Source organism: Ambystoma mexicanum, chromosome 12 (assembly GCF_040938575.1).
Source record: "Ambystoma mexicanum isolate Mex_15411 chromosome 12, UKY_AmexF1_1, whole genome shotgun sequence".
Taxonomy (NCBI): Eukaryota; Metazoa; Chordata; class Amphibia; order Caudata; family Ambystomatidae; genus Ambystoma; species Ambystoma mexicanum.
In genome coordinates, this window is record NC_090936.1 from 619,827,936 (window position 1) to 619,851,696 (window position 23,761).

A 23,761-nucleotide genomic window follows, 5' to 3' on the forward strand; every position below is an offset into this window, starting at 1 on the left:
CTTCCCTTTCGCTGTTGTGGGTGTCTGGTTTCTGTGTGTGTGACACAATGAATGAGACAGCCCTGTCTTAAACGGACATGAATACAGTGTAGTGTGCTGAAAGGCTGGGTACTTACCCCAATCCGCATTCTTTGTTATGAGTGTCTGGGTGGAGTGAATGGCCCGAATGCCTGTGAGCCTGATTGGCTACAAGCCTGCATGAATGCCCTTCTGCGTGATTGGCTGACTGAGCCTGGCTCAGCCAGAGTGAATGGGGAACAGATGTGTATATTTGGGCATCTCTCACTTACCAATTTGTTCAGAAGCTGAAGTCTAACCTTAGCAAGAAGACGCTGTTCCTTGATGTCCAACCGGAGGAGAAGTCTGCTTCTGCAATTTCTTCACTGTAATCCAAAAGCTGTCGTGTCTCCCAAGGACTGATCCAGAGAGGACCTGCAAAGGAGACCTCTCCCCGAGCTACGATGGACCATTGCGCAAACTGCTACTCTTCATACGAAGTGCCCTGGAAGACAGTCCTGTGTGGCTGCCATCTGGAGAAAGGGTCTTCGTGAGTCCTGAAGCGGAGTGCCCAGAAATCTCGAGTCGAAGAAGTCCATTGGTGCCACCCAGAGTCCAGAGGTGCATTTCGTGACCACTGGCACCCGGGGCAGTCTACTGCCCAGAAGAGGGGGTACACTGGCATAGTGCTGCTGGACACCCAGAGCTGTGAAAGTTCCAAACTGCCTAAGATCATTTGAAAGGACATCCTTGCCGTCATCACTGACCACTTTCTCCCACCGGAGAAAGTCCAGAGTAGCTGGGTGCAGAGAAAGGCCTGCCAGTGGATTTCCCGCCACCAGAAGCCAACAAAGAAATCCGGAGGGTCCAGACTTGGTGAAGGTCTGGGGTCCATTCCAGTGGTCGAGAACCGGTCACCAGAATCCGTCAAGAGGTCTGTGCTCCTGTTTGCAACACTGAAGAACCGCAAGTCGGCAAACAGCAATATTCCAAAACCCGACACCAAACGTGATCAGGCACCTGTCACTGCCAGAATTGTATTGTATTGTATTGTATTTATTTGTATAGCGCTCCAAGCCCTGAGGCAACTAGACACATTTCTTGATACAGACATCATCGAAGGATCCCGGGGTCTTGCTCTCATCTGCCAAACCTTTAAGAAGCCCACAGCAAGTTTAATCTTCACAGGACTTTTACAGTCAGAGAAATCATCGACCAAAGGAGAGCACTGCAAAGAGTAAAACTGCACTGCAATTCAGAAAGACTTTGGTTCCATATTTCTTGTGGACTCACCATTCCAGTGGCTCCTTCTTCCAAGGTGGGATCCATACTCAGAGGGAATCGTCGAGTGAAACCGAGAAACTCTGCCACTTCACCTGCCAAGGTAACATAGGTACTGTGACGAGGAAGAGCATCTTCTAGCCTCTGGAGTCGTCCAGGGGTCCCAGATTTGTTTTGGATCCTGTTCTCCTGTTGCCTCCCCGGTACTTTGAGGTGGTAGAACCTTTTTATAAGAAAGCTGAAGGTTATTGAACATTATTGGATTGAGATGTAAAAGACAAGATAAGTTACTCCCTAACTTTTCCCTTACAGGTTGACCAGGTGGGGGGATCTGCAAATAGAATTCTCTATCTAATCTAAAGAAAGCATTTTGCCACTGTTCACAACTAACCTGCCTTTTGTCACTATTCTATGATGATACACCTCACTTACGAATTCACATGCCTATTTAAAATTGTTTGCAGTTAGTGCATCTATTACTGAATTTAGTATTGTGTGGTACTGTTAGGCAGAAATAAGCAGTACCCTTTGGGAACACCACACACAATTAAGACTACAAGTGACAGTACAAATTCACCTTTGGTACAAGCCTGTACTACACAGTAAAGTGGTAGCGATGGCTGAGCTGCCAGACTTATCTCAAGAGCAAGTGAGCAGTATCAATAGTTACACAAAGGACAGCAATTACTATGATTCAAACAAACATTGACTCAAGGTTTCTCAGTAAAAGAATATACATTTATTTACACCTCAATTGTAAACCAAATCACACTCTTAATACACCACACCACTCCCAATAGATTCTGGAAAAGTTAGACTCAAAACGAAGTGTGAGCAAAATGGCACTCCAGTAATTTAAAAAGGGAGGGAAAAACAAAGTTAGACTAAAATTGAGCAGCACCAACAGGTAAGTAAGCAGGGCAATCTAGAAAGGGGAACTACAGTGATGGAATAAAATCAAAAAGGCTTAGGGCCAAAGTCAATAGGACAAAAGTCTTTTGACAAGATCACACAGTTCAGGGTAGTTTGCGGATAAGTCTTTGCCAAGAGTTGGTCAATAGAAAAGTTAGTTTAAAGAGTAGCGAAGGGTGAGCCTTCGGATTGGTGAAAGGTTTCACACGCCTCCACCGCGGCTGGACGAATAAACAACCGGATTTGCACAGTACCTTTAAATGGAGAAGAAGCTGTAGCTGAGGCGGACGTTCCTGGCAGGTCCTGCAGGCTCACAGTTCCTGAAGCAACTGTCAGACTGACATGAAGTAGGAAGACTGGAGGGTCCTGCACTGCCCAGGGAAGAAACCAGCAGGAGAGCAAAGCAACAAATAAAAGGTGTGCTCCTTAAAACCCAAGCAGTGTCCGACCTTCCTGGCTATCCGGTTCACTTCAGCTCTGTACAGCAAATTCGACCAGAGGAGGGAGTCCTGGCTTGCAGTTTGGGCGAACTGGTTGGTCCCACCAGCTCAGGCAAAGAAGATTCCTGGCAGATCTTCTCTGTCGACAGAGTCTGAAGATTCAGACCTGCACTAGGGCTTCGCCGGGCAGTTCAGTCGTTTTAGGGGTCCTCTTCGGTCAGCTCCTCGTCGGTTCTTTCGCTCCAGTGGCAACTCTGCCTTTCCAATCCCAGAGACCGTGCTTTTTATGCAGTTTTCCCCCATTCACACAGCCTGGCTATCAATCACACAGCAGGGTGGCTGTCCTGTCGGGACAGTCACCTAGCCAATCAAACAGGAGTGTGACTTGGATTACCAAGGGAACCCATGGCAGGGGTCCGAAAACCCCTCCCTCACATCCTGCCCACCCAGACTTTCAGGCGACTAAGGAGGGCTTCTGTGTAGAAGCCCGCAAAAGGACGGTGAACAAAGGAACCAAACCTGGTTTGTCTCGCAGAGTAAAACATGAGAAAGACTTTTACAAAAAGAAATGGCGACTAAACCCAGCCTGAACCATATAAAAATGTATATGGTGTAGCGGGTGTAAGTTCGAGGCTACCAAGATAGCCTAAAACAATACCACGGTTATTTAAGATAACCGCGGTAGGACAAATAGGGTAGTTACCACTGCCACCAGCCAAGTCTTGACGAAAAGGGAGCGAAACAGTGCTCCAAGAGAAACAGACAAAAAGGGATAAGTATTAACCCTTTCCAGTACTCTATGTAAAATAGTTTGTACTGGGTCTGTGGATTAAAGAGACTAATAAAGTCAATGGCAATTTTACATATTCAGGAGTCCTGAATCTTATTTTATTTAAAGAAGCTGTGTTATCACCGAACATAGTTTGTAGACATTCCTTTGTGGGGGCTTTGGGGATTCACTGTACTTCAGAACCAGCATGCATCACCTCCTAAAAGCTTAAACCTGACTGCTCGTCCATTTCTACCAAATTGAGAGCCCTGGCTGAGGTGTTCTGTGCCTTTATCCTACCATATAGAGGGCAGAAGTACAGATGCCCACCTCCAATCTCTACAGTGTATTCCTAGATTAAATAGGTTTTAAAGCCACGTGACTATTTTTAGTAAGCCATCTTGAAAGTTGAATGTCAAACTGAAAAAATAAATGGTCTGACCAAATACATCTTTGTATGTCAGTGGGCGAGATATCCTCGTTTTTTGTCAAGTTCTAATCCAGTATATTCCCCCACACTCCACCCAGTGTGTGACTATTTTTACACGTTGTTTAAATACAAGGCCATCCAAAAGGTTCAACAATGAGGATGCAGCTTGGTCCAAACGGTCATACGCCCATAAATTAAAACTCTGCGAATCGGGAAGGTTTGACAGCAGTCCCCAGAAAAGCTAAACATTGTTCCTCAAATACCGGGGTTAATATGGGAGGATGATAAATTATCAGAATATTAAATGTAGTTACAGAGTTTAACAACATTTTAACAAACAGATTCACAGTGCTGTAATACTGGAATATTATATATAAAAATATTTAGGTGTTCTCTGAAAATCAACGAGACTCCCCTTGCTCTCGAGCCCACACAATCGGAATGCAGGATTTTATATCCAGAGGGGGTGGCTATCTGAGCAGCATGTAAGTTTGCATCTTGCAACCAGATCTCAGTTATTACAATCAGATCTGCCTTTGACTCAACTATAAAGTCGGCTAATTCGGCAGCATGACGTACTAACGAACGTGTATTCAGAAGTACTGTTTTTACTGTTATTGAATAATGAATTAAACAAGCAGTACATTTACATTAAACTAAAGTACACCATTGTGATGGCCTCCTGTTAAGATGGATTTACAAAATCAGCACTGGTGGGAAGATTTTGGGAGGCCACCCCGTTTATGGTAAACAAGGAAGACACTGAGAGGTTAGCCAAAACCCAAATCATGGTAAGGTAGCTGAGCAGTCAAGGCTTAGTCGCAGGAAAGGTGTGAGAGTGTTTTAGGGCTACAATGGGGCCAGACTGAGCAACAATAGTAATTCAAGTTAGACAGTAAGTATATAAAAAAATACCGTTATTTATTAGGCCTTTAGTTACACACTAAGCATATAAAAATCATATGCAAGTATTCTCACTCAAAACCTTATAAAAACATATGTACATCTTCACCATTGAGAGAATAGAATTGCATAGGAATCAATTACCAGCACAATTCAGGTGATAAGTCAGATGCAAGGACAAATAGGCAGAACTATCAACCCAAAAGCTCCCCTCCATCATAATAAGTCCTATCCTAAAATGAATGGGGCCTTGTGGCAAAAAGTCACCAGTTCTAAAGTATACCTTCTCCAGTTAAGCCTATGTAGAAAATAGAAAAGCATTCAGTGGGCTATGGTGGTCATTATAGACAGTTTCCAAATATAGATAAAAGTTCAGTAAAGTTCAGGTAAGTACGCAACTCACTCCAACACACTAGGATAGGCTTGGGGCAGGATCCTTAACCCAGGCTCCACCACCTAAGGCAGATCAGAGTGAGTTAGGGTCAGGGATTTGCACCCAATGCAACCCTATAGAGAACGGGGGAGACAGGAACAGATATGTTTACTTGCGCTCTGACTCTGCTTCTTCCGGAGACCACTGTAGGTGTTCCAGAATCTGTTTGGGACACAATCTTCTGCCCTTGGTCCGGTCAAGGTAGGCCCGGGGGTAGCGAGTGCAGAAGTCACTTTTGGCACTGAGATTTAGTTTCGGTCAGCCGTGGTGTACAGGAATTGGTTCAAGTCAGCTTCCAGCTGAAGACCCAAAATTATAAAAGATGAAGACTTCTGCAGTGCAACCCTCTCAGGACACCTCACGGGATTGAAGAAGGAGTGTTCCAAAGATAGCCACCACGGTCGGGCGGCGACAGTCCGGTTATACAGTGGTGAACACAGGAGCAGTCTCAGACCCAGAAAATGCAGGAGCTGGCAACTTGTGGCATTAACTGAAGATCTGCAAAGTTCTATGGCTCTGCTCTACTTAGAACGACGACAGCTGCAGCGAGGTAGCCCAGGAAAGAGCTAGTCAGTCCACTGGTTGGTCCAGGGACACTTTGGAAGGCTCAGAAAGCACGTATCCATGAGCCGAGGCCAAGACTGGTTGTTCCCACTGGCCCAGGGGTCGGAGTACCAACAAAGGCCTTCTTGATATCAGGCAGCAGATCAGAGCTTCATCTGAATAACACTGGAGTCGATGCTGGTCAGCTGCAGAGGTCGTCTTTGGGTCGTCAGCGGGCTGCTCTTCTTTGTAGAAGTCTTGGCTTGAACAGTGATCTCATGAACAGTTGCAGGAGCCCTCCTTTTATCCAGGATTCAGGCAGATTGCAATGTTAAGGATCTGCACCATTCTAACAGCCAGGGTTGTCCAATCCTGGGCAACCACTGGTGATCACATGTGCACAGCGACAGACTTTCAGGCACCAGAGGATGTGGATTGGAACTAAACAGTCCCAGCCCATCCCTCTAGCGCAAGCACACAAAGCCTCTTTGCCCACAAAAGCCACATTATCCCCAGGAAAGGGATTTCCATATAAGACATTTCCTGACCTGTGAGGGCAGGAAGAAAGCCAAAGAACAATATGGCCAAAGAAAAAATGTAAAATCTCGTGGCACAGCAATCTCAGAGTGCTATCCACCTTTAGTAGTCATTCACAGTAAATGCAAAAGTGCATTAGTAGAAAAACACAAAAACACTAAACAACTGCCACCACTTTGTCTTAAGCAAATTGTCAAAGTAACCAAAAAGCCATTATATAAAAGTTATAAGGCCACAAAATATCCTAACTGCACATCACGGTGCGCAATTGTAAAAATACAAGAATTAATAAAGAGAGACATTGGGCCTCATCATGAGTTCCCCAGTTCGGAAAAAATGGCAGAAAAATGCTGGTTATTCTGGCACCAGCATTATTTCCATACAAGCGAAACACAAGTTTGCCAGTGAGGGCAGTGAACTACCGACAGGCCTGACCTGCTGGGAGTTCAGGCCCCCACTGGCAAATGAATGCCGGAATTACTGGCACCGGTCCTACTGGTGCCGCTAATTCTGGCAATCCCATCTCATGGAGTCCCGTGGGCTCCATGGAATATGAATTTACCAGTATCTACGACAGCCCGTAATATCCCGGTGTTACCAAGATATTGGGCGGCTGAAAAGGTAAGGCAGTTTTGGCCGAACCCACTAGAATTATTGGCGGGATACCAGCAAAACTGTAATGAGGGCCTAGTGCATCAGTACTGACAGTCTTATTAGGTTTCCCCATGAAAATGAGCAAAACAGGCAGGAGAAGTAAAGCATAAGGCTTTACTGACCTCCAAAAAGTCAGGACATGTTTCAAAACAAGCAATAAGTATGAGGGTCCCATAGAAATCTATGAAAGGAAAGGTCCAAAATTAAAATCGTCAGCACCTCCTTATCTAGATTTAGGTAGTTTGTGGTACACTGCTACCTTTTTGCTCCCTACGTGAGATGGCCATGAATAACAAACTAACAGTACACAATTTCACATGCATGGAATAGTCAAAGGCTTGGGCTGCTAAACAATCAACTGAGTTTGTTAAGGCAGCTCTTCAGGACCAAGGCACTCCAGTGCTCCACAATCATGGGAATGCTCCACCTACCTATGCAAAGTAAATCTACCCTAAACTGTGGGAGTTTTAAGAGCATTTCTTTCTGCCCCATCATCAACTGTTAGTTATTTATTGTATTGTTCAGAGTGGGGACTAGCTCGAGAGCAGTGGAACACTGTAAGAGTAGCCAGAGTTTGGGCTGGCATCTTTTCACAGTGGCGCAGAACTGTGTGTTGTGTTCTGTGCATCCATTGGGATTAGTCCATGGTCAGGTGCTGTTGGAAAAGGCATGTTTTGAGAGATTTACAAAATTGCAGAATTGTGGGAGCATTCTGAGTTGATACTGCAATCGTGCTCCAAAGGGTGGATGCGTGACAAGAGAAGGATTGTTTACAGGTCTTCTCTTTGTGGACTAGTTGCGATTCCACCCGGTTGGCCGACTTGCTGCACATGGAGCGTGTGCCACGAAATACGTGGAACTGTACTACTTGACATCTGTTACTACAAGAGTGGAGACACTATACTAAAGGAACCCTCTTTCAAGGAGTCCATAGATAATGGAAACACTCTGAGCTTATGCTAATATGTAAACCAGATAAGACTGGAGGTTCAGCACTTGTACCACCTGCACCACTTCAGAATGCCACTGATCCACTCCGATCTTTTGTTGTTCAAAGAGGATCCTCTATATCTGCACAGGTGTTATGTTGTTCTAGAGCACTATACGGCCCACCTTTCTCACGGGTACAGCTGAAAACCAGCCTCTATTCTACAGAAGTTCACAACCAATAGTACAGTCGCCCATACGCTGCTAAATTTAAAGTATACCCTAACTCTACATTTGTAGTAGTGGATTAGCTCTACTACAATATTTCTGAGGTTTACTACTAGTTGTGTGCACTAGTGAGATCAGCGGGGTAAAAAGTATGGCTTCAGTCATTCATTTTCAAGGAAACCATTCCATTCTACTAATGCTACCCAATTCATTTTTAGTACGCCACTCATTCCGGCTCATGAAAGCTAGATTCTGGCCATGAGATTACATGTCCTCCACAGCCTCCAGGGCATAATTCCAACATCAGAACTTCTGTCTTGAACTAAATGATTTTTAATTTAGGATTCTGCATTACAATGCTCATGCCAAGAAACAGTACACTTCATAATCTTCTACCAATAAGGGGACACCTTAAAGTTCCAAGAAATATTTTCAATAATATCCAGTACTAGTAAATCCAGTGTATAAGCCTCATAGAGGGGTATGTAAACACATGATTTCATCAAGTTTCGAAGAATGTTCTTGTAAAAATATAACTTGTATGTACTCACCTTGAGAGCTGTTTATATTTTCTGTTCTCATGCTGTGTTGGTTGCCTGTCCTCATACTGTCTTGGTCCTGAATGCAATAGGTCTCTTTTTCATCTTTTATGCAAAATGGCATAATGTCAGGCACTGTAGTATAAATAAAAACATATCATTACAGCATAGAGACATACAAATTATTTAAAGGGGAGTTTGTTTGAGGTGAGGGTAACAGTGCTATGAGGGTCTCAGAATTGACTGAGGGGAGATCAGGTTAGATAACACGCTATCAGAGAACCTTTTCAAGGGGATGTTTTGGGCTGAAGCATTTGTATGCTCAAAACATATATTTGGTCTTAAATGTAGAGGGCATGAGGAGACCTCCTGTCCCATAAATCAGATACAGCAATGCATTAAAGAGATTTTCATGCGCGGCTAAATGTGGAAACATTTTCTTACCATTAAGTCGTACCAAATAACCTTTTCAGGAGCTTGTCGAACGTCTTGCCTGTGGCAAGAACATGGAGCCGGAAAACATATCAAAGACAGAGGCTAGCCTTTGTACATATGCCAACACAAAAGCAGGTCTGTAACTTCTCTTAGCAGAGAAGACCTCAATGCAAATGTGTTCTGGTAATCACCACTATGATATGCTGCCTCTCATGCTAAACTGGAATATACGCGGATAATTTCACATATACCGTAGGGTACATATACAAACAGTGCAGGGATTTGTTGAGCATGATCTAAAAGTAGCTCCGGGTATCCACCATCACCCAGTATGCAGGAGGTACACCTGGGGAACGAGGAGCAAGAACATAGCAATTTGCAAATCATAAAGGAGGCATACTTGTCCATTAAATATGACCTATTATTGTTTAAATGTTGTCTATATACTGTCCCAAACACACAGATTAATGTCACATATATATATATATATATATATATATATATATATATATATATATATATATATATATATATATATATATATATATTTATTTATTATTTGAAACATTTAGTTTATTACAAACTTTTTTTGCAATTACAATTCCTTCCAAAACAATTCAGAAATGTTCCCACATAACAATAACATCCAATTCATATATAAAACAGACATATCACACAAAATATAAAAACAGCAAAATCCCAATTCCAAATAAACATTTTAATCATCCCAAGTCTAAAACAATTCCTAAAAACAGTACTGTAGCGAAAAGTAAGGAAGTGTTTTTCCCCACTCGGTAAAAGCAGCCACCATTCATCTGGAGATAAAGTGCTTAATGAGTCCAAGAAGTGTTTAAAATGACTAGTCTTCAATGTAGTCAAAGCTGTGCAAAATAGCAATGTGTGTCTTAAATTTCCAACCGACCATGGTGCTTTTCCAGTAGTCACATTCTACCACTCTTGGTCTAACCTTCGTTCTCACCGGCAGGACTTCTTTCGTTGGCATCAAGTTTAAACAATTCCTCAAACTGGGTTCTAAAATGGCCATTTGGTAATTTTCGCAAATATTTTGGCATTGGGCCAAAGGCTCTTGGTTCATGACCAAGTCGATGAAATACTTTAAACTTGGTTGCTTCCTCAGAGGTGAGAATCCAGTCTAGTCTCAATAGGAGAAACCCAGATAAGGTGAAATCAAACCTAAGTTCCTCTTCTTAGGTACAGACTCTGTTAAGCAGGTCTTTACATTTTTTTCCCATTGTTTATTTCCTTCTTCATAATTGCAGAAATCGGTGAGGCATCCTCTAGAATACATTTCCTGTATAATGCCAATGAGCTCCACTCAACTGTAGATTTTAGTGAGATCAAGCCCAGTTCTCGCCTGTACTTAAATTGGCATAGCCATGAGCAGGTTTAAAACCCTTTTTCAAAACATGCCTTCTATCAATGGCCACAAAGAATCAGGGATGAAGAATAAAGATTCTACGCCATATGTTAGTATAGCAGTAACCTTGAGTCTATAAAACTCTAATACCGGGATAATTGAGAAACGGACACATTCATTACACAATAGACTTGCTTGATTTGCCAGCATTTTGCCTTTCTGCTTAAGAACCTTTGCTGTGTTTCCCTCACTACTGCTCGTGTTAATGGAAACACCCAAATATTTTAATTCTGCCACCTGTTCGATTTGAGTGGTGCCAAGACAGCATGCAGGGTGATCTTTTCCTAAACTGTGCTTTTCCAAAACCAGGATTCTTGTTTTTTCGATGTTTATTTGCAGCTTATTTTCCTCCACATATTCTTCTAATGTGTTAACAATCTTTGCAGACCGATCGCTGTTTGGTCCACCAGGACGAGGTTGTCTGCATATCGCCGGTAGCAGATTGTACTACAGCAATTACTACCAGAACTATCAACAGACAACTCAAGAAACCCATTGTAAGGTTCAAAACGGTTTATTTTACAAAGTAAATAGACCGAGGGTGTAAGCTAGGCTTTAGAAAAGGGTGTGGTTATTCAACAAAAACAGTAGTGTGCAATTCCAACTTACTTAAGCATCATAATCTTGTCAGTCCATCCCTCTCTCTCCCTTGGCGCCAACCACAGGTCATACAAAGACACTTACAGTTTAAGGGTTTATACATACCCCAACTCTTCTTTTATGACTGCAGGTTGTTCTTTAGTTGCATTTGTCAGGCTGTTGCTCTCCTTGGAAACAAGTTCCTTCTCCTTGGGTTTGCAGGGCCTTGAATTGTGTGCCAGCTCTACAGTTATTGATGATGCAATGCCAGGCTTTTTAGGGTACTGGTGTGGAAAATCTCAGACTATCTGGTACTTTTAGCAGACAATGCTCGAGTCTCTACCAGCACTGGGATGATTGGTTTACTGCCAATTGGGAGCCATGGATCTTGGCGACTTCCTTTTTCTCCTGTCCTCCCCTGCTCCTCTCCCCCTTTCTCTCACTCTGCCCGTCTTCCGCATCAATGCCCCACAATGAGGTTCACCATCCTCCCCCTTTTTGGTCTTCTGCACCAATATCTAGCTGTACTCCCCCCTCTCACTCTTTGCTCTCTCCTCCAAAATAGTGGCTCTCCTCCATAACCCCCTTGCAATATTGCTTTTTGCTCTTTCTCCACCTCATAGCTGCTTTTCTCCACCTACCCCCTACAATGTTGTGAGTTAAACTAGCAGTACATTTACATGAAATCAATGCACACAATTGTGATGGCCTCACTATCCAGATTTGGGTAGCTCAGGGATACAGTGCAATCTTTTTGCAATTGCTTTTTTCACACCCCCACCACTTTGCTTTCTCTCCAACTTTGCTCCTCCGCATTCATCTCTAGCTCTTTCCCAATCTCCTTATCATTCTTCTTCACCACCTCCTGATGTCGCCTAACAAACTTCTCCACTTTTGCTCGCTCTCTCTATGCTTGCCCTCCTCCTCACTCTTCAAAAAATTATGTTACTTTCAAACTCTTCCACACTCCCTTCTCCTCTGGTGCCCCATCATCTGCCTAGTTCTACTTTAACTCCTCTGTTATCCTCCAACTTGTCTTCCTATTCCACAGTCTGCTCTGCCACCTTCATGCTGCACTCATTTGACAATGTTCTTCTCACACTACAACTTCAAACTCCCATACCCATCATTGTCGACTGGGCTTTTATTAATGCTTATGCGGTAGTGCCTGCTGGACCCACAATTGAAGAACTAGATGGAGCTGTTCTCTCTGAGCCACAAATGAGGATTGGCTCCCTGCATCTGAGAGGTGTGTGTGTGTCTGTGTGTGTGTCTGGGTGTCTGTGTGTGTCTGAGATATCATTAGGGCTATCCAACATCTTGCCTTTTAGCTTCTTTCAGTCCTTACATCAATCTGGACCAGTGGTCCCTGGTTATCTGGTGTGAAGAATGCATGCCAGGTACTTTCTGTTTACATCTGGAAGCAATGTGCCTCCAGGATTGGGGGCCTGGGCATGTCCCGCACTGACCACCTGACAACTGTATTAATTAAACCAGCACTGCATATTTTGTTTTGTAAGTCTGTGGGACCCTGCGCTTGTTGCCACATAAGCGGGTCCCACTAAGGAGGCTTTCATGTTAGTCTCTTTTATTGGTTGGGGTTCCACAAGTTACAGAGACCACTCATGGCATTCACCAAGAAAGGACATTCATATTGTTATACATGTTACAGGCATGATGGCTAATACCCCCTTGGGATAGGTGCAAATATGCCTTAGATCTGAGAATTACCTTGCCTGTAGCTTAGTGTTAAAATATTAGGTTCTGTTAGTGGAAGTTACTATGTGACCTAGAGCTTAATGGGTTCTTCCTACTAACCCATGGGAGCCCCATAACGGAATGGCTAGGTTGCTCATTCTTCCTAGGCAGGCCTTGCAATTCTTAAAAATCCTACTAGACCTGCAGGGTGAGTTCCTTAGTTTACATACTCAACCTAAGAGAAATGTGCTTGCCCCAAGGTGACTGATGACAAAATATTTACCAGTGCTTTTTGTAAAATGGTGCATGTCGCCATAAGCACACTTCATATATGGTGCAATGCTGTCAAACATGCACAGTGAAATGTGTATTTGCTATTTACATTTACTGCAAACAAAGTGTTTGCAGTAAATGAAACTTACATTTCCAACATCCCTATACGCTAAAGCAAGGTCAAGTATCATGCAAGTGCTACTCGGCCTTCATAAAAACTATTTGCCAATGCTAGTGGGCTAGTAAATTTTCAAAGCCCTAGTAGGGGTTGTCTTCCAGCTGCAGTCATCCTCCCCTTACTGTCTACTGGTTGCTACATCTCTACTGATCCTTTGGGACTCAGGTTTTACCCCAAGTATGCCCTGTTATGGGGCCACTGCATCTTCCAGAATCTGGTCCTGTTCCACTTCATGGTACACTGTGGCCTACTGGTTTATATAATTCTTAAGGCTGGTGATGGAGCAGGGATCCTGGCAGGTCTACACCCTCTGGGGCTGGCAACACAGAGTGGGTGGTGGCACCTGGCCCCATGGTCTCTTAAATCCTGTCAACCAGCTTACAATAAGGGACTTCATCACTGATTGCTGCATAGAAGAAGCGGTCCCATAGCTGAAACCCATGAGAGGTATGTTTTGCTTTAGGTCTCAGCAGGATAATATTCTAATTTCAAATGGAAGTGCCAATCAGAGTTTAATCAACCTTTACGCCGTGGACTCAGCTATGCTGAGGTTCTGTGCAACAACCATATACCAAAGGAAGTATACAGGGGGAGCCTTTGTTCAAATTATTTTCCTATCACACACAAAAGGGTACAGTCGTTATCATTTTCACAATCTAGACATATCTTAGAAATAGAAACAATATCAATGGTATGGTCAAACCTATTTATTCGGTCTGTCTTAGTATGAATCTCCTCATAACCATGTTTAGTCACACTACTACTTCATATAGTCCACGCAACTAAGTCTCAAAGCATACATCATTCACAGGATATGTTTACGTAAACAAAGACAAGTCTATTCTCCAAAACGCATTGTTGCACTTTGATTCATGTGTATTGTCTGTAGATTAAGAATTATTTGTCTAGCAGTCATTAGATAGTGCCCTACCTCCATCTGCTGAGTTAGTACCAATCACTTAACAGCATAGATGGTAGAAAAGGGGTGCCAGATTAGATTTTTAATCCCTATTTTTTCATGTTAGGAGTAAAATTATTCTCTACTGATGAAACAAGTAATTCCCAATACGGGCATTTTTTTAGACAGGTAAATAAACATGTTACCTCTAAATCAGATATTGCCTTGTAATCTATGCTTTACATGAAGTAATTAATGGAAATTAAAAGCTGCATTTTTACCTTGAAGCCTCTGTTCGTGGGGTTAGGGAAAGTCGGGGTGCTGTACAGCCCGATCGTAACGGCTGTACTCCAGTAGAGCTACTGGCTCGTCTGTGCGCAGCCTGTTTCCTGGGTTCCTTGTCATACCTCTCTCATACTATAACTTGGACTTGCAGGGAACTCTTAGCCTTGGCACCTTCCACTACGGCCTTGCTGGACATTGGCTGCTTGTCACCTTCATTAAATCCAACACCCTCTGATACTTTTTAAGGGCCTATTAGTAAACACCAGCTCTCTGGTTTTGCATGCTCCGTTCTGTCAAGATCTTCTTACAGATATGGCCCTGATATAGCTTGCATTACCGAAACCTGGCTGAGACTCTCTTCCGGCCCATCAGTGGTTCAGCTTTTACCTGACTCATATGACATTGTTTGGACCGAATGTCGGTCCACCCAAGTGAAGGCATTGCTGTCAAATTCAAAACTGTTCTGGGAATCACTAGTGTGCCGGTTCTCGACACTATCAAGATGGAAGCTCTTTTAGTCCCCATCCCAGCTTCGCCCAGCTTAAATATTTTGGTGGTTTATCACTCTTCTGGAGCCAATACCTCCTTTTGTGGTCAATTCCTTGAATTTGCCGCAGACTAGGAACTGAAATTCTCAAATCTGATAAGTATCAGCGATTTCAAACTTAAATTTAATTCCCCAATCGCACTCTCTGCAAGTAAATTTTTTGAAGGCATGAGCGACTTGGGCCTTGAACAACGTATTAGTGACCCCGACTCACTCACTTGGAAATACGCTTGACTTGGTATTCGCAAGAGACTCTTTGGTATCAACGTTCATGCCACTCCCTATTCTTTGGTTCGACCACTTGGCTGTCCCTTTCGGAGTCCATGCCAGGATTCCTCACGCAAACTCCGATCCTAAATATCGGCTGCAATGCAGCTGGCAACAGATCTCTAATGCAGATATTTTCTCGAACATACATGCTCAGTGTAGCGCCTCTGATAAAATGGACCTTTCTGTTCTGACTCAAGTTTTCAAATCGGCTGCGATGTACTGGCTCCGCTTAAATTACGCAAGGTTGTGGGTCATTATTCCCAGCCCTGATTCAACGATGAATTGAAAGTACTACGACATCTAAAGCACTAAACTGAGCAGAAGTGGCGGCTCTCATATTCCTCACATATTTTGGTGTACAGGCGCGTCATAAATGATATGATATATGGCATTCAAAATACGCCTATACACAAGTGTTTCAAGGCGCAACGATACAAGGGAGGGGGAACAGAGAGACGACAGACAATGATCTTACTAGGCCAGGTGTCATTCAAATCGTGCAAGTGCATGGGAAGGAGAAAGGGGAAAAGTGCATGGGGGAAGGGGGATAGGAAAGTGCAGTACATGGCATAATAGAATAAATAAGAAATAAAAAAAATATGGCCAGCTGGTGACAAGTGCAAGTTAAGTGCAGACATAAGTGCTGGTAGGGGACTGTAGGGATACAGAAAAAAGTCCCTAGGTGCGGAGGTTGCCAGGGAGGCAGTGCAGGTGTGCAACTGGCAGGACCTGGGCCTGAGATCAGAAGGGTGGCCAGGTAACCAGTGCAGTTTCAGTTACAGCCAGGAATTCAGAGGAAGGTTTTAAGGTGCTTCCGGAACCGGAGATGGTTCTCCTCAAGTTTCAGGGAGGCAGGGAGGCTGCTCCAGATGGAGGCCCCAGCCAAGGAAAGAGGTCTACCACCAACTTGTTGCTTGGAGAAGCCACTGACTCTGAGGGATTTGGTGGCGGATGATGCCATATCAGATGCCATGCCAAATGCCATATCATATCATATGATAAAATAGGGTTCCTGCAGGCTTCTTGCCATCAAGCTATTCATCTAGTTAAATCAGCCTTTTACAGCCAGATGGTGGAAAACACACAATCGCCTAAAGGAACCTATCTAGACCAGACACTTCTGCCAGCATGATCTACTCTCAGGCCTTCTGTGATGATCTTTCAGATTTTTTCACAACTAAGGTCAGTAGTATACATGACCAGATACGCTTATCTTGCATATGCACTGATGCACTGGGCCCTGTTGACCTTATTCCATCTCCTGACCAGCAATGGTCTGTTTTTCCTGTGTTTGCTTCTGATGCAATCCCTTTGAGAATACTAAAAGAAATGATGCACCACATTCTAGTCTGGGTCACACAAGCAGTTAATAACTCTTGTCCCTCAGCCAAAATTCCCATTGAGCTAGAGCAATCAGTGGTCATTGCACTCCAGAAAAGGCGTTCTCTTGACACCTCTGTACCTGCTAATTCCCGTCCTATATCACTTCTTCCTTTTTTCATGAAGCTGTTGGAATCTTTGGTTTCTCCCCTTCTCACTTCTATTCTAAAACACTCTTTATTCCTCAATCCTTTCCATTCTGTCTTCCGCCCTGGTCGGGGTAGGGAGAGCGTGCTTGGTTCAGTCTTCCGTGACCTGGCCTGGCTGGCAGACCAGGGGGGTTGGTGCCCTGATTCTGTTAGATCTCTCAGTGGCATTTGACACAGTGGACCATCCTGTGCCGTTGGATCGCCTTGCCCTGGCCAGCCTCTTGGGGCAGGTCCTCTCCTGGTTTGCATCCTTCCTAACTGACCGAAGCCAGACACTAAAACTTTTTTCTTTTCCTCTGACTCTGCTTCCCTTCTATGTGGAGGTCCCCAGGCCTCTGCCTTGTCCCCCGCGCTGTTTAATATCTACATTCAGCCTCTTGTTCTGCTCATCCGCTGCCACGGCTTCAGGTATTAATCCTATGCGGATGACGCTCAAATCATCGTCCAGCTGGACTCTGCTCAGCCGGACACAGCATCTCAGTTAAGGAGATGCCTGGTGGTGGTGGGTAGGTGGATGGGCCACAAATGGCTGAAACTTAATGGGGATAAGACAGAGGTACTGATGGTTAACCCTTCTCGCGTTCCTCACTCTATACTGTCCTCTTCTGCTTCAGTTTGGTCTTCGACCTTCTGGCCCCCTGAGCTTGGTCCTTGCCCTACACCTGTACTTGAGGTGAGGAATTTAGGTTTTAAATTCTACTCTTCTCTATCCACCTCGGGCCAGGTGGGTGCTTTCTGCAAGGCAGGGTTTTTCCAACTCAGAATCTTGCGCAAAGTTCTGCCATTTCTCCCAGCTCATTTTCCTCCTTTGGTGACAGCTTCCTTGGTCCTTAGCCAGCTAGACTACTGTAATTCCTTATTTCTCGCTCAGCCGCTTTGCTTATTTCATCGTTTTCAGCTACTTCAGAACTTTGCCGCCTGGTTTTGTACAGGTACCCCATATGGTTCTCATATTTTGCCAGTTCTCCATTCACTTCATTGGCTACCTGTACAATATTGGGTACTGTTTAAATCTTTCTGCATAGTCCACTGGGCTATCTATGGCCACGTGCAGAAATTCTGGCCCTATCAACCATTCCACAGGTTTTGTTCTCAGAATCCATGCCTTCTCCCGGTGCCTCAATACCGGTTTTAGCGGGTGGGCTGCCTATCTTTCTCCTTGGCAGCAGCCAAATTATGGAACTCTATCCCGTTCATTCTCGATGCTTTGAGAGATCACTTTGCTTTCCGGTCCGCGTTAAAGACTTACTTCTTCTAAATACTGTAATACTGGCCTTTCAACCCTGTTGTACTCCTTGTAGCGCCAAGATGCTTCGCCGTACGTGCGCTCTATAAATGAAAATAACATAACATAACTGTCTCCAGAGCCCATTATGGGGTAAAGGTAAAAAAATTGCGGCAAAAATGCTTTGTTTGACCCCGTAAAGGTGTCCCCCATTATACCATTTAAGAGGTCCAGAGGTTGCGGGGGTGTCCCCCGCATCCTTTACATGAATGTGGCGGCAAAACCACAGCATTTTTGCTGCAATATTTTGTATACACAGCCATTTTTGCCACGATTTTACGACATGGAACCCATTATAGCTATAACAATTCTTCACTGTTCAGGTGATTTACACTCTACTATTTTCTGTGATGTCAATGAAGGTCCCTGATTTCTGAGGTTTAACTAGAATGAGCTTTTGCTAGCTGAGTACCTGTACAATTCAGTGTACAATGCTTGTGATGCAGGGAGCTGACATTTTGAGGCGCTATACCTTGCGGCTTTTTCCCTGCCCCTAATTCTGGCCTCAAGGTTCCAAAGCACAGGCCTTTTGGGAGGCAGGGACACCTGACCAATGACTGTTTAGTTCATCGCTGTTCTTTCTTGGTGGTGTAGTATATACAGTGGCCTTTGCCCCACACAGGAAAGGGAGAGGTGCTGAGGCCTTATGGATCCTCCTGGGGCCCACAACATGTGTGCATTTTCAGTTTGATCCTCAGGCTCTGCTAGAAGCTGTATTTTTTAGGTACTTTGGATACTACAGACAACACAGTGCCTCTGGGTGACTTCTTTGTTTCCTCCTCCAAAGTTTTATTTTGGCATGGGAACTTCTTGTGATAGTGTATCAACAACTGAGATAAGGAGGAAGCTGGGAATGGTGATGATTACTCCCAACAAGATCCAAACTCTTCTCCCAACATCACACAAGGAACAGTATAACAACAACTGAGACGCAGGGGGGGGGGGCAACGAGTACTGAGGATTACTCCAAATGCGAACCAGGATCAGCGGTCTAGTTGCTGGCAAAATTCAATTGTTGCGACATGGTTCAAAACCAAGCCGGGAAGAGAAGCATGGAGTTCTCCCGCTCAAAGCAGAGCAAAGTACTGGCAGCGGCGTGGGAGTCCAAGCAGCTACACAGAGCAAGGGGGCCATCCTGGGAGTGACACGGTCAAGGAGGCTCTGCAGAGACCGGAAGGAAGCATGGGGAAGCAAGTTGGGCTTCTGGACTCCTGCAGAACCTGGAAAGCTGACAAACCCCTGAATTGGTCGCACCTTGACGTGGTGGACACAGTATCATACACATACATTTCAGACACATTTTTGACAGGAGAATTCTGTACACTGCAATTCAGATTTTAATTTGTTTGCAGTGAGTGTTTCAGATACACTTGATTTGCTATAACATAAAATACCTCAACATTTATAAATGTTCATGGTCTAGTACCCAAATTATATGGAACAAATGTTGAATATTTGTAAAACACAATTCTGTAGCTTCTATATCCTCTATAGATTCCTTGGGAATTAGTCCAATAGTAGCTTGATAAACAGCATAAAAGCATGAAAAACAATGTAGGGTTGAACAACAACACACAAAAAACAAGTCAACACAACAGTGTTTCGGCCAAAGAGTAAGCTAAATGAGCTTTGGTGGTGTAGGCCTTCATCAGGACGGGATATTCGTATGGAGGAAGTCTCCTATGAGGTCTGTGGAGTAAGCAGACCGAGAGTATTTCAGGAGTGAGTCAATTCAAGTAAGTCTAGCAGTAGAGCAGTGAATAAGTACAGAGAGAGACCGGAGCTTACCAGGTCTGTGGAGCGCAGTGGCTCGAAGAGTCAAAGTGTCCAGGTACACTTAGAGGATTTCAAGGTCCTTGGTGTGGCCATTCCTGTCAGGGAAGATCAAGGAAGGTAACAGGGGCTGTAAATAGCTGTTGGCGATACTGCTATCGGCAGAAATCAGTGTGGATGTAAGCGAAAAATGCTTACCTATAGAGAGCCTGTTAGGAGGGAGTTTTCGCTTCCATCCACACTGATTTCTGCTGATAGCAGTATCGCCAACAGCTATTTACAGCCCCTGTTAGCTTCCTTGATCTCCTCTGACAGGAATGGCCACACCAAGGACCTTGAAATCCTCTAAGTGTACCTAGACACGTTGACTCTTCGAGCCACTGCGCTCCACAGACCTGGTAAGATCCAGTCTCTCTCTGTACTTATTCACTGCTCTACTGCTAGACTTACCTGAATTGACTCACTCCTGAAATAGTCTCGGTCTGCTTACTCCACAGACCTCATAGGATACTTCCTCCATACGAATATCCCGTCCTGATGAAGGCCTACACCACCAAAGCTCATTTCGCTTACTCTTTGGCCGAAACACTGTCGTGTTGACTTGTTTTTTATGTGGTGTTGTTGTTCAACCCTACATTGTTTTTCACGCATTTATGCTGTTTATCAAGCTGCTACTGGACTAAGTTCTCTAGTTTCCTTCCCAAGGAATCTATAGAGGATATAGAAGCTACAGAATTGTGTTTTACAAATATTCAACATTTGTTCCATATAATTTGGGTACTATACCATGAAAATTTATAAATGTTGAGGTATCTTATGTTATAGCAAATCAAGTGTATCTGATACACTCACGGCAAACGAATTAAAATCTGAATTGCAGTGCACAGAATTCTCCTGTCAAAAATGTGTCAGAAATGTATGTGTATGATACTGTGTCCACCACGTCAAGGTGTGACAAATTCAGGAGTTTGTCTGTTCTTCCTTCACCAGTAAGTTTCACATGACCTTGCTCATTTTTGTTTTATATATAATGCTACTTACCTGGGTAGAGCAAGGCATCAACCATGTGCCCTTTTGAATATTGAACTTGGAAAGCTGACTGAAGCCCAAACATCTACTGGAGGAGCCGGCAAGGGCAGAAATCAACGTGAGAGCCGGGGAAACATCTGACTTGGGGCTGGGGATGCCGTGAAGGCACAAAGCGAGAACCAGTGAGTCCAGGGAACGGATTGAGATGCCAAAGCACTATCAGGTGGCAGAACAAAAGCCCTACACAGTGGGACTGGGTCTGGGACCCTCCGTACGAGCGTGGCAGAGACCAAGAGCGGAAACCAGAGAGACATTTAATGTTGTGTCTTGGTAACAAAACATACAAAGTGTTGGCAAAGTCAAGTGTTTAGAAGAAACTGCATAAACTTCCTGGCAGGAGAGTATACCAGGCAAAGCCAAGGGTTTGAAAGAAAATGCATACAAGTCCTGGCAGGAGATTATACCGAGAAAAGCCAAGTATTTGCAAGAAAATGAACATTTTTGCATCCAAGAGCTGGCAGGAGAGTATGCCAGGCAAAGTCAAGTATGTGTGATAAATAATAGTAAGAAGAGAATCTCAAGGAAGAGCCATGCCTTTAAGATTGTGAATTGTTATTAATGTGGAAAAGAGCCTGGCAAAGAAACATACCAGGTGAATTGCGAGTCTGGAACCCGCAACCAAAGGGTAGGACAGTGCTAGGAGAATCACAAGGAAGACATTTCCCCTTAAAATTTGAACTGTGCTGAATGTGAAAGGAAATCTTGGGAAGGGAGCCATTTCCTCAGGAACCGTGAACACATCAAGAGGAAGGTGTTGTCCTCTTAAGTTACAAGAAACCTGGCCATTCTTGGTTTGAACTTTTCGTTTTGAAAGAAAAGGAATCTGGGGAAGGGAGTCATTCCCTGGAACTGCAAACATTGTCCACTTGGATCTTTTTTGGTTGGATTTGTCCTTTTGTGTTGGATGTGTAAATTTTTTGAACTTTGAAACTCAGAGATAATATCTTGTGCACCTTAGAGTTATTTTTAGTGTGAGGGCCAGAATAGGATTTCAGACACAGGACATATCTTTGCTTTAGACATCTTGACAAAGGGCAGACCCATTTGTTGTGGTTGAGGTAAGGAAACTCCTCATAAAATAGGGAAGGAAAGGCATTTTTCAACCCCATTATCATTTAATAAATGTGTGTAGCTAAAACCTGAGACCTCTGTGTCCACGTCTTATTCCTGACACTTCACAGTGGATAGAGTGGTTAACATTTTCACTGATGGTTGCTGTTAATAGCTTTCTAGACAAGTGCTGCTGATGATGATTCTCTGTTTTGAGGAATACAAAGTTGGGACCCATGGCTTTTGTTAACACTGTTGATCTGTTTGAGCAGCACTGAGTTTGTGAACATAATTTGTTCACATTTATTAAGAACTGTTTCTTTATCAATGAGCGATTTCTTGCTCTGTAGCAACCTTAGTCTCAGTGCACTGCAATAGCCTCTCATTTCAACATGATACCCCTCTTATAACATCTCAATCTGATTCTGGTAGTATGATGGGCAGGAGCGAGTCCAGAGAAGCTTGCACACCTCACAAAGCAGTATCTCATGGGACTATGACAGATCGTTTGGCCTAAATGCAGGCAATTCTTAGAGAAAAAAAACATGAATCAAAAGATGCAAGAATCAAACATCAATGGGCAGGTTATGAAGATTTTTAAGGATATCTATATGCAAATAAATCAACAATCCAATCAGATAGAAGATAATGAGAGATGGATTGGTGCAGTAAACGACAACTGTAATATGTTAGCTTCAGAGTTGGATATGGCCATCCGAGAAATTCAATGCTTAAGCACCAAGGTTGAAGAAAAACGCGTCTGATACAATAAAGGGCGCATTTTGGACTGTCCAGAACATACCGAGGACCCCAACCGTGCAGCATTTCTTAATTGGCAAATGTGAAAGAATTACCTATTGCACATGCTCATACTGCTACAATTGTGATGCCTGCTTAAGGAGAACAGCCCACGATCAACAAAATTCATTTTCTCAATGTGCAACACACTAAGGAGTTCTGTCCCAGCAGATGTATACGAAGCCCAATGACACTTCTCATAACAAACCCTGGATGCTACAAAAGCCTTTGAGGACTTTTTGGACAGGCTAAACTTCTGAGACATTTAGAGATTATCGCATCCCAGATATTGTGATTTCTTTTTTTATTCGTATCCATATGGCAGTTATGGCCGTTTGGATATGTGGTTTACACCCCTGCACAATCACAAAGTATGATATTATTTCAATCACCCTTCAGATCCTGTTACTCAATTTAGCTGTTTCCAATTATCCTTATGCAGCAGCAGGAATACTGAGAGACATACATTATTTTTGGATGATGAACCTAAGCAAAACAGTAATCATAAGTAGGTCCTGGGATACAATTAACACATTGATATGTGGCCATTGTATTGGTCTGTGGGTCTCCAAACGTTGTGTGTTGCTGTAAATAAAGATGTCCAAGACTATTAAATGTAGTCTATGGAGAGGGAACATCTGCAGTCCTATAATACCAAACATCTTGGTGAATAAAATATCTAAGGGCAAGCAGCTCAACAACTACCACCACATGGGCTGCTAGGTATTTTGCTAAGTGGGCCCAATCAATTTTAGTTTTGGCTATTAAGCGGGTGTGTACGAACCACCTATGAAGCAAAACTATTGCATTGGAGTACTGCTAGTAGGGGTAGGACATGTAAGGAGGGACACACAACTTCTGGGAGTCATTTGCTATTGACCAACACATCAACTATCCATTGTCATGTTAATCCATATGGCCATTCCCACTCACTACCTGCCCCTCCCTGACCAACACACACCCTCCTAGGATCTCTTTGAGCTAGCTCTATCAAGTAGTAACATAAAACACTGGCCTGTCAGTGTTATTTCTTAGCTGTCTGC

The 23,761-nt window shown here is 43.7% G+C and overlaps 1 protein-coding gene across 4 annotated transcripts in view; it reads right to left on the minus strand.

Moving 5' to 3' along the window:
• LOC138513913 (zinc finger protein 699-like) overlaps positions 1-23,761 on the minus strand; it is a 172,475-nt gene that overhangs the window by 49,737 nt on the left and 98,977 nt on the right. For 3 of the 4 annotated variants that reach the window (XM_069629055.1, XM_069629054.1, XM_069629053.1), the window contains one exon: positions 8,606-8,728. In XM_069629055.1, the coding sequence (XP_069485156.1) occupies positions 8,606-8,728 (123 nt within the window). Of the gene's footprint in view, positions 1-1,302; positions 1,502-8,605; positions 8,729-23,761 lie in introns of those variants that run through there. The other variant, XM_069629056.1, reaches the window with a different exon arrangement.